At 36.6% G+C, this 12,035-nt stretch overlaps 1 protein-coding gene across 4 annotated transcripts in view; it reads right to left on the bottom strand.

Annotated features, from left to right (window-relative positions):
* Window positions 1-229: 229 nt before the first annotated feature.
* The window catches only part of RBPJ (recombination signal binding protein for immunoglobulin kappa J region), a 160,471-nt gene continuing 148,665 nt past the window's right edge, over window positions 230-12,035 (bottom strand). For 3 of the 4 annotated variants that reach the window (XM_027686584.1, XM_027686586.1, XM_027686587.1), the window contains 4 exons: window positions 10,560-10,700; window positions 6,273-6,428; window positions 5,193-5,296; window positions 230-4,417 (listed from right to left, as the gene is read on the bottom strand). In XM_027686584.1, coding sequence (XP_027542385.1) covers window positions 4,102-4,417; window positions 5,193-5,296; window positions 6,273-6,428; window positions 10,560-10,700 — 717 coding nt within the window. In that variant the 3' untranslated portion in view covers window positions 230-4,101. The remainder of the gene's footprint in view (window positions 4,418-5,192; window positions 5,297-6,272; window positions 6,429-10,559; window positions 10,701-12,035) is intronic. The other variant, XR_003534784.1, reaches the window with a different exon arrangement.

Below are 12,035 nucleotides of genomic sequence, written 5' to 3'. Positions count from 1 at the left end.
CAAGCAAACAAAACCCCAAACCATACTCCTTGGTTAACATTGAAAAAATCCACAAAAACATGGCAAGTTTCAACACCTGCTCAAATTGTAAGTACTTTTGTATCATCATACAGATGTTCAGTTATGGTTGTCACATCAAAAGTAACATGACATTTTATCTTTAGCCTTGTAAGAAAAAAACCCGATAGCATATGCACATGCACACACAGAGTACACTTGACAAGAACACTTTTACGTGGTTTACATTTCACTTTTATTTAATCCTCAAAACTGCCCATATTGCAGGGTTTTTCTTGATGAAATATGGAACTGAGCAATTAATTCTACAAAATTATGGTAAAAACTTGCTCATTTTTCTACCTTTATTGCTAAGAAACTTTACAGGTGCACAGTTTGTAAAAATAACCCTTTTAAGACTGAATGTATACACATGCTACAGGATTTAAAAAAAAAAAAAAGACATTAGCATAGCACCTCCAGATGGGGCAAATGCAGTGCTGAACACAGACAGAATGTTCACGAAGTTAGAACTAATCATTTATTTTACAGCTTCTAAAGGGAAGAAATTGTTCAGTCCTAAAAGGGTTAAGTAGAAACCCTAATATACTTCTTCTTCTAACAAAGCTGCCACTCAATCCCACAGTACAGTGCTTGAAAACAAAGTCAAAAGTCTGGCACAGGAAAGTATACACATTTGTTCAGTACTCATAAACACAGCTGCTTTTGAAAGAAAGTAAATAATATGGTTAATAATTGAAGAGCATCTTAGTTTCAAGATGGACACCTCTATGGAGTCATTTAATCTACAAGTGGGTAGCTTACTTCCAATAGGTAATTTGTTTCACTTGGCATTAATATTTTGTATATGGGGAATTCACCAATTTATGTCTTGAGTTCATGTCTTTTCAGGTAACCATTCTGATCTTTTAAGTCTGTGCAACGAAAAGAAGTACAGAATACCATTATTAACACAGTTGTGGGATGCCCTCAAGGCAAATAATTAGGAAAAACATCAGCAGCAGATTATTAAAGACTATGCTAGTGTTGAATTCTGAAATGCAGTTCCAAACAACAGAAAATAAGAAAAGGCATAGCTAAATTAGAGCACTCACTCTGCTTTGTCTCCCTAAAGTTGGAACTATAACAACATTCTGAACACAGACTCAATTTCTATGCATACAGAATTAACAGCAGACTTAACAGCTAGACTTGAACAGTTATAAGAGTTTCATACTGAAACATTCTATAAGTAGTTTTATCAAAATCTTGAGATATCGTTAATATAATGAAAATTGATTAACAGCTCACAAGGCCAATAATATGTAACAATATCACCCCACAGAAAAAAGTTCAGGAAGATAATATATCTGAACAACTGGACGTATTAACAACAGTAAGGACCTGGAAGACCATTTCTGTACTACAGGATAACTACTGGCAACAATAGAGCCACAAGCCCAATGGAAAAATGGGGTTTAAAATGGTCTTGTAAGCGGAACTTAATAGGTTCTTTTTTGACCCACTTGGCTGTAGTGTGTAGAACAGCAAAAATTAGGCTAAATCTTTACAAGTCAAGGAATATTATATCTATTGGGCAAAATTACTGCACATAAAGAAACTGAATATAAAAAGTATTGCATTTATATGTAAAAAATTTAAAATAATGAGTATAAAAGCACGTGTCAAGTTCTGAAAAGATATTTTAAATAGTCTTTGAAGGTTAAAAGGCTTGTTATGGTTTGCCTGCTGTGTGTATATCATGGTGTCTTGAATACCCTCTAAATCTGATATATATATCTTGTTTAATTCTCAGTCTAATTAGTGATGAAAATCTGTGGCTCTTGAACTAAGCCATACTGTAAGATACTTATGTCCTTCTAACAAAAACACTGTGAAATGATTCCTGCCACAACACAATAAAACAAAATTTTATAGCACATACAAAGGTAAACAGATTTGCAAGTAAATGCCAGTAAACAGTTTAAAACAGAGATAAGGCCACAATGAATTCTGCCCTTGGTCACTGGAACGGAGATGAGGTGAGGCAGCATTCACTAGTGCTCGGAACCAGCATCACGACTGTCACGGGAACAAGTTTGTAATACAGAATAGCAAACATGAAGGCCTGTGGTAGAATACAAGCACATTTTAGGAGGACAGTGGCACTGATTTTACTATTTGCTAAATATGCTTTATAACTGATCTCTTCCTTTGAACACATCCTTCTCATACACAACGGAGCACTAAAGCAAGCAAGTAGAATGGAGCGTCAGAGTATGCAAATATGGTGCAGAGTCGATGCCTTACACGGTGGTGGGTGTTGAAACTGGAATAAGTGGTCAGAAATAAAAACCCTATGAAAATGGTCAACAGGTAAGCTGGTAAGCAATGCACTGCTGTAGGAAGCCACAGGTTCACATTTACACAGCAGTTGTGACTTTTGCTTCAGAGTACAGAAAAGGTTGAACATGTAATGAAATTTGTATTTTGGCTTTTAAAGAGAAGATCACACTATCAGAACTTGTCCTACAAGTCTATGCCTAGCTCTGTGACTACAAATGAACTACTGGGGTATACTTTCAAATACAAATGAAGCAGGCAGGTCTACAGAGGGACAAAACATGGCAAAGTCAAAAAGAAAAAAAATGCAACAACCAACAAAGTCAAAGTGCAAATGAGCCTTGAATTTATGATGGAGAGAAGACTTGAATGTTGCACAAGCTGTTGGCAGGGAAAGGGAAACCCACAGGAAACAAAGATGGGAGGAGCTGACATCTTCATAGTGCTTTTATGATTTTCTATTTGCCCATTTCTAAGTAATAAAATTTACTTCTAGTTATCATGGTATGATCACTTCACAATGAAAGCACGTTCTCAATACAAGTGTTACATGAAAGTCTGGCCTAATTTACTGAACAGTATGAAGAAAAACATGCTTGTTGTGATTCTCAAGTGATGGAGGGCATCACCTACCAATCCCATTTGTAGCACATACTTCTCGTGGTACTTTAGTTACATGCCAACAAGACAGAAGACATGCTGCCAAATGAAGTTATTGGGAACATTCCACTTTTGAAATAAAACATTTAACTTACATTTAATACAAATTATATACAAGATTAGAAAAACCTGAACAGATCCTGAAACATTTTCAGATGTAATATGACTGAGCAAGGAGGAGGGGGAGTAACCCAGTAACAACCCTTCGAAAACACCAACATATGCCTGTGACATGAACAATCATTAATATGACTGCTTGAGATGCCACTTTAGGAAAAAAACTCATGTAATGTTAGAACCTCATGAATTATCACTATAAATACGTATTTAAAAAAAGAAAAACAGAAATAACTATTAACAATGACTGAAAACAGAGCACTAAAGTTAACATACATTGCATGTATTGCAGGCAAGGCAGAGGCATTTTTTAAAGCTTTTGCACAGACTTCATATAATCTTAAAAAAAATATGCTGGCCTTTACAAGGTTCTACTTGCTGAAATAAAAACAATTTCAGTCCATAAAAAGTCACAAGACTTCAGTTTAAAAAAAGGAACAGTTCCAGCCACAGACCAAAAATATATATTTTTTTTTTTTAAAACTGGAAGAGTATGGTAATTAGATTATACAAGCATGGTCAGGCTTTGGAACCTGAATATACTTCAGAGCAAAAGCTCAGAGAAAAAAAAATATAAACTATTTGGTAACAAAAGTGTACTATATGTTGTGATACAAAAAAGGTATGGTGAAAATGTACCTTTTATACTAAAGCTTATACAAGTTCCTTGGTCCATAAAAACTATGTTGTGTTCATGTTTTCTAGTTTGCTCAACATGTATCCCAGCCACATTTTTGTTTCTTGCCCACTAAAAAAACCAGCTGAAAAATAGATTTTCAATAAAGTTCTTATGTTTCGGCTGTTGGTTTGTTTGTTTTTTTTTTTTATCGTGGCTTCTGTTTTTAAGATCTCACTTGCAGGTAACAAGGTTCAACTCATATCACCTAAAATGGAAAGGTGTTTTCCCATGAAACCACAAAAATTGTTCAGTTCTCTTGAATGTAGCACATGACAGTCAGTTAAAGTCCAGAGAAACAACAGTAGTTAGGAAACTACAGTTGCTGTAGATGATGTGACATTGGTTGGGTTTGTGCTGACACTTGTGTAACTTCCCTCGCTGTTTGTGTTTGTTTCACTGGAAGCCATGAGGCTCGAGTTGGCTCGGAGGATTGCTCCAGCAGCACTGCAGTGTGGCCGTGGCCCTGGTTCCGGTGTGTATGTAAAGGTAAGGCTGGTGGAGTAAATTATGCCATCGTTACGGACCAAAGTTACTGGAACCTGGACTGGCTGTCGGACCCATCTCCAACCCTCTCGAAATGCAGAAATGTCTGGAACGACACACAGCATGCTCTCTGCGCATCTGGAAAACAGGAGAGCCCACTGAGCAGAATATACTTAAGTTTAAAGAACAGAACAGAGTAGCTCAACAATCATCTAGTCCACACTCCGACCACTGCAGGGCTGACCAAAAATTAAAGCATATTATTAAGGTCCAATAACCTTAATATGCCTAAATACTGACAGCCCTGGGGCACCGACTACCTCTCTAGGAAGCCTGTTCCAGTTTGATCACCCTCTTGGTAAAGAAATGTTGCCTCATGTCCCATCTAAGTCTTCCCTGGTGCAGCTTTGAACCATTCCCATGCATCCTGACACATGACAGCAGGAAGCAGAGCACAGCACCTCCCTCTCTCCTTCCCCTCCTTAGGAAGCTGCAGAGAGCAATGGGATCCCCCTCAGCCTCCTTTTCTCCAAACTGGACAAGCCCAAAGTCCTCACCCGTAACACGTAGGACATGCCTTCCAACCCTTCAATAGCTTTGCTGCTCTTCTCTGGACACATTCCAGTATCTGGACATCCTTAAACCATCAGGCCCAGAACTGCACACAGTGCTCATGGTGAGGCTGCACCAATGCTGAATACAGTGGGACAATAACCTCTTTTGACCAGTTAGATGTGGTTTGCCCTCCCTCCCCGCTGCCAGGGCACACTGCTAACTCATACTGAGCCTGCTGGCAACCAGATCTCTTTCTGCAGGATGGAAAAGTATACACTTAATGTGTACACATGAGTATACACTCTTCACAGCACCCAGGAGAATGTAATGACCATGAAAGTAAGAGAAAATACTGTACCTGTACATGGTTTCAGCTTCCACATCCCCAAACCAGACACGTAAATTTGGAGTGAAGTTCTGTCCTGTAAGTTCCAACATCGCTACATCCCCACCACCATTCAACTGGAAAAAAGAAAGAAGAAAATCCAACCCCCCAATTATGTATTAATAAAAATAAACACTCCTCCATTAGGAAAAAAAAACCCAAAACAAACAAAAAACTCCACAACCCACCAAAACAAAACAAACAACAACAAAAAAAAAAGCAAGCAAACAAAAAAAACCCCAAAAACCAAACCAACCAACCAACCAAAAAAATTAAAAAAAAAAAACAAACAGAAAAAAACCCCAACCACCCACCAAAAAACTAACAAAAACCCCCAAACAAAACAAATGAACAAAAACCCCCAAACAAAACAAATGAACAAAAACTCCCAAACAAAACAAATGAACAAAAACCCCCAAAACAACAAAGAAATCCCAAAATCTTCATATGCAAACATGAACTGTAATCAGTGCTGTTTCTATTCAGCTGGACAAAACTGAAATACACACAACCTACACAACTGAACTATAAAGAAGTAACATATCCAAAAGGTACTACCAATTAACTTGATAACAGGAGGGAATTTCCAAGTTTTGATAGTGGCCACTTAAGAAATAGATGTCAACAATACTTTGAAAACAGAGAACAAAATCTTCCAGAGAACGTGTTAGGAGAGCTTCAAGTTTTTCCTTGGATGAATGCTGATTGTTTTTTAATAAAGCTCTCTTTGATTTGTAATTGTCTAAGAGTCAAAAACAATTTCTAAATAATCAAAACAGAAGTAGAAGTCCTAAGGATATCACTACCACAGTATTTTAAGAAATAAAAATCTTATTGTATAGAGCAATGTTAATATTATTCCTGTGATGAATAGGCTCATATATTCTGAAATGTAGGTAAGAAAAATTATTACAACATAAAGTAATTTTACTACTTATAAAGCTATTAAGACTGTTTTCCTACAGTATTCCAAAAAGGTACCATGATGGTTAAAACAGGATGACAAAAATAATCTAACATAAAAGAGTTTATTAAAACCAACAACAAACTTACTTGAAGACTTTCTACAACAGGCACAGGCGTCACTGGAGCATGGACCGGTCCCATCCCCTCATAAAACGTATATTCGGCTTTGTCCGTGCTAATGATTGTCCAAGAAGCTCCATCATTAATCATTTCTTTATTTGGTTCTTTTGGGCATGGAGTGGCCTTAGAAAGAAAGAAAAGTTTTAAATCTGATCTGTAGACATGTCTATCAAATCACAGACCCCAAAACCAACTCAGCCAGTAATAATGCCTATTACTGCAAAAACATGTTTCCTTATGTTTTCCTCTAACAAAGTGACCGAGAGAAACAGTTATATACATTTCAGAAAAACTAACAGAAAACTAATATTTGTGAGAACACCATAACTTATCACCTATGACACTGTCACCTCGCCTTATGTTTGAGTTTTATTTTAGTTCAACTTTTTCAGTTTTAATGTTATTCAATAGCCATTATCCAAAAACCTACGGTAATGAGAAGTAGCTGCTTTAAAACTGATTCTATTAATGCAAAGTGTCTAAAACAGCTACAGACTGAAGTGCAATACTTTTCATTAGTTATGATTTACACCTGGTCAAGATTCTTTTTTTTTTTAGAGTTCTTCGCCATCCATAAAATGACGAAAACACAATCTTATATTTCAGTGTTTGTTCAAAGACATAGGAGAGAAGCTGAAATAACAACCTTGCAAATTAGAATAAAAGAATCATAAAATGGCTTGGGTTGGAAGACCCCGTAAAGATCATCTACTGTCTCCCTCTAAATATTACTGAATTAGTACACTAAATTAGTACACATATATATATCTATCTACATAGATAAAAAATACACTGAACTTTTTTCTTATGGCAACAGAAGCCTCTCTGAGCAATAGCAACAACACCTAGCAATCAATAAGGAAACTGTGTATAGGTTAAACACTGGCACAGAAAAAAAGTGGGACTCAAAAATTCTAATACCTAAATTCTGTTTTCCTCCATTGTGCTTTAAGAATATCGAAGTATGTAATCGTAACCTTCACTCTTCAAAATGTCAGATAAACTTCAATTACTGTGAATTGACCAGTTCAGATGTTAAAATCTAAGCTGAATTTTCACGTGGAGTCTTCACTCTGGTATGATCATGTAAAAAAGCACTGAAAACAGCTTGCAAGGGAAGTGTGCAACACGTATAGTAACTGTAGATCTTTCCAAGCTCAAGACCAAAATGATACTTCCATTAGAAACATATGGAGCTTCTAAATTACTAGTCCAACTTCAAAAGAGGAGCTGTTGTATATGTTGTATAGGAACTGTTGTGTACTATTTTAAAGCATGACATTTTTCCTACAGGCTGATCGCAATTCCTCTTGGCACGGACTGATGCACTTCCACCCATGACAAATAAAACTATGGATATAAAAAAATGAATGAACCTGTAAAAGACCCTTGAGTGACTTTTTTCAGGTCTCCTAAACCCACAGAATGGAAGGTAAATGCCACAGAATTTGTTCTCAAAGTCCTGCTACATCAAGAATCATTTCAGGAACACGTTAATTACTTCTGTCACAGAACTCCTCGAAAGATTACGAGTCCTATCCTAGAGAAACATTCCTCCTTACCACTTCCAAATACAGCAGTTTACCTCCAGGGACACTGCCTTCCCTTTTTTTCCTTTCGTAACTGAAGTTTCTCAACAGATGGCTCTGGAAGATTGAAATGCCTTAACATCATGGTCTGGCTCCACATGGAGACAGAAGTTACAACTCCTAATGTTGCCACTGAAAGTTTTCTGAAAAGGCCACCTCAATGTGCAGTGGCAGCAGTGAGTGACAACAAAATGTTGCACATCATCAGAAAAAATACTGAGAACAAGTTATCAGGTGTTATTTTGCCAGTTTTGTTCACCTAACTCTGGAATACTGTGTGCAGTTACAGTCTCCTTGTCTAAGAAAGCCACAGAGAAATAAAAGAGAAGGGACAGGAAGGGCAACTAAAATCACCAAGGAGTGCTGACCTTATGAGAAGAAATTGAGAAGACTGACTCTAAAACTAGGAGAGAAGAAACTAAGATGTCGATGGCTAAAGTGAATGCAGAACTGTTGCTCACTAAATCCTGCAACACTGGAAGTAGGAATCACTCACAGAAATCGTTACATCATTCAAAACAAATACAGCAAAACTTTAGTACACAAAGGACAGGAAACCTCTTGAACTTTCTGCACATTCAAAAGTAACATCAGCACATTCAAAAGTAATCAAACTGATGTACACATCTAAAAAATGATACTAAAAGACAGAATCAGGGAGGCAGCCTCTAAGAACACTTAGTACAAGCAGTGTGGATGCTGGTAGAGTATAACTGCACTGGACTGCATAAAGCAACCACATCCACCTGCTTCCCATGAGCACCAACTCCTATTGCTGCTGTTAGACACAGACATGGAATGTGCTCTGATCCCGTAAGGCATTATTTATATTCTTTCTCTATGCTCCAGAACACATGGATGTGTTGAAAGAGAGATCTGGTTGGTACTTCAGCAACTGAATTTCAAGGTTCATGCTCACTTGTTAACTTTTTACAGCCTCTCTGCTTTAAGCCTCTAAGGTCTCTATATAGTGCTATTTCCATTCACCCAAGGGAGATTTGTCAGCCTAAAGAAAAGTTCAGAGGTTTTGTAGTTTTTTTTTTATTTTGTTTTTTGGGGATTTTTTGGTTTTTTTACAGTGACCATAGTTTGCCTAGATTCCTACTAGAGCAACAGTATTCAAAAGCAAGTGCTTAAGAGCAGGCAGGTGAAAGATACTACACATGCTGTTTCCCTGATCTTTGTCTTCTGATCCAAATAAAAACCAGATAAAATAGGATTTCTCTCCTGACATTGATAGAAAGAGTTTATTGTTCATAGTAATTTCACTTACCAAAGCATGGTAACAGCCCAATGTGCAAGACAAAAGACTTTAGCCAGCAAGTAGAAGCAGCAGGTACCAACTCCACTAAAAGAATTCAGAATAGGGGGTTGTCCTTTTATCTAACTCCTACCCACGTGGAAAGTTCAGAGCTCTTATCAGACTGGGCTCCATGAGTGCTGCAGAAACTGAAGAGCGGCAGGATGTACTGACAGTCCCACAGGCAATTCCAGGATGCTAAACTAAGGCAGCTGTCAGAGAAGCAGGAGTTGCTTCTTCATTCAGCACTTCCCATAAAGTACTCTGAGAAAGATTAAATAGTAAGGCTGATCTCCTGAGTTATTGTAATTTCCATATCACAGTTTTCTTCTTGATGATGGTCCATTCTCCTATACCATACTATATACTATCATATAGTATATTAATAGATATATCTCTGCCGTGTGCTGTGGGTAGAAACAATAGATCAAACCACCTTCTGAACCACAGGACATGAATATGTTTACTGAAATAAGAACAAAGCTTTTCATATTCTAGTTCCATTGTCCCAATTCAGGACAGAAGTCAAGTGAACCTTTACCAAGCCTTCCACTTTCCTACCTCTACTTTTCTTACCCAAGAAGCTACAGCTGTTCTGAGGAGGTCCTGAGTCTTTCCCATCTTCCTGAAGCACAGCATTATCTCTCAACACCCTTTGCTATTTGAGCTGCCCTGACATATTTAAAGAAAATTGCAATAGTTAGTCCTGAATTGGGACACAGTCTTGTTAGTCTGGCAGGAATTACCAAGCTGAAAGTCTGCTAAAAGCATGCTAACATACACGAGACTAAAACTCAGTATTTTTCTCCATCTGCTGGAGAAAAAAAAAAATACTTCTGAGACAGTTATATTCTTTACAGACAAACCAAGTTTCTGTGGCTTTATAAGTTACTGTGGTCAACTGCCACAGCTGTCTACGTTTACACTGTCATCCAAGAGCAAGACATGGCAACTGCTGAGTTCACCATGAAACAAGACTATTGTTGACTGCATTATTTCCTATTTGCTGTGAACTAGAAATGGACACATAAGTAACTGGTGCAACTCCACTGGCATATGTCAACAAGTTAAGCCACAGTATCATGATTGCATGCACAAGTTCCAAGTGTGTTTCCATTTTTTTTTCATTGGAGAAACCAGAATTCATTGTCTAGACAGACATGGAAGAAGGTTTTGAGGAAAGAAAAACAGATTTGGAAAGGGACAGATGAAATTTGTAGCTTTCCATCCTCTCTTTTCAACACAAAGTATCAGACTTGCATTTCAAACCTACTGGAAAAATGGCATTCATACATATTTTTGGAATATCTGGGAAAACTTTGCAACCATGCTTCTCATCTGTTGAAAGAGTTTTAAACAACTTACTTGAAATTGGATTATTCTCTCCTGGGAAAGGCACAAATACATTCTCTCAGTATCTTTAAGGTAAAAAGCACATTTATGGAGCTGTGATACTGGATCATCTGCATCCAATAATGCCGTTTGTTTATCTACTTTTCGAATTATCTGTGAATGAAAATAGCACATACATATATTTAGGACAATTTCTGTACTTTATTACATATGTACTGACAATAAAGGAAGTGAAAGGTAATTTATTTTTTTTTTTTACATTTACATGCCTCCTGTTTTAATACCAATATTAGATTCATAATTCCCAATGCTTTTGAAACAAGAACACAACATTGAAGTAGCAGTCAGTACTATTTCAATGTGCTGCATGCATATATATTTTATCTTTGTAATAGGAGTGGGGATAAAAGTTGAAGCTTCAGCAAAATCTACTTTTGTTCCATTTGCCAGTGCAGAAAAGCAATTATTAATTATCTTACTATTTTTATTATTAATTACTATTTTTAATAATTAATACGCTTCTACAGAAGCTTCCAACACTGATAGGATCAACAACATTCTGTGGCAAACCAGCTGCCGAAGGGGAATAGTTAAAAATAAGGATTAACTTAAGCACATCTCAATACCTTTAGAGTTTTGGAAACATAACAATTATAGCGTATCTTAACAGTAGTTGGTCATAAAATATTACTTAAAGACAACTGCAAGGAATAAATGTTCCTTACATCTGGCAGTTCAGTGAAAAAAAATATCTGCTGACTTAATTCAGATCTGTTTTATCAATTTATTTTTAAAAATTAAAAAAGTTACTCCCTTATAGTCAGGAAAAATCTGTAGCTCGTAATTTTAAACAACTTCTAGAAAAAAGTTTAATACTTCATTTTATGCAATATCAGTAGCAGTAGCAGCTATGTGCTTGCAGACTTTTAAGCTGACAATCAGAAAGCCACCTATGTCCTCTAGGATTTCTAATGTAAAAGGTATTATATCAATGATGATGATAATAATAATTATGTTTCAAGGTGAACTTTTTCCTTCCTGCATTAGCCTATAAAACATCTGCAATTTACCTTTTAATCACATCACCTCCAATCAGTCCTGTAAGGCAGCATGACAAATGTTCCCAATGGCAAACAAACAGGAACCTTAGGCCTAATTTGTTTTAATCTATTTCTACCTGCAAATAAGGATTCTGGAATAATAAATGATGGCAACTCCTTTAAGCAATAATATTAACAGGAAGCCCACAAATAAAGTGACATTATGTTAATGAATTTCATTTCCTTGCACCAGATCAGTAGTAACCAGGTCTGGATCTCACTGTCAAACAGTGCGATTTAAGAAAAAAAAAAAAATCTATTGAAATTATCATTTTGTCCCATTTACATTGAGCAGGCTATTATCTTCTGGTTTATCTAAGTTTGATATTGAGAGAGAATTTCTCATTACAGTCTTAGTAAAATGCAGGGAAGGCTGGTTTTACATTGG

This window comes from Neopelma chrysocephalum, unplaced genomic scaffold, assembly GCF_003984885.1.
Source record: "Neopelma chrysocephalum unplaced genomic scaffold, ASM398488v2 Primary Assembly neopelma1_71, whole genome shotgun sequence".
Lineage (NCBI taxonomy): Eukaryota > Metazoa > Chordata > Aves > Passeriformes > Pipridae > Neopelma > Neopelma chrysocephalum.
Note: the sequence above shows the minus strand (reverse complement) of the source record. Positions and strands in the feature narration are given on the sequence as shown.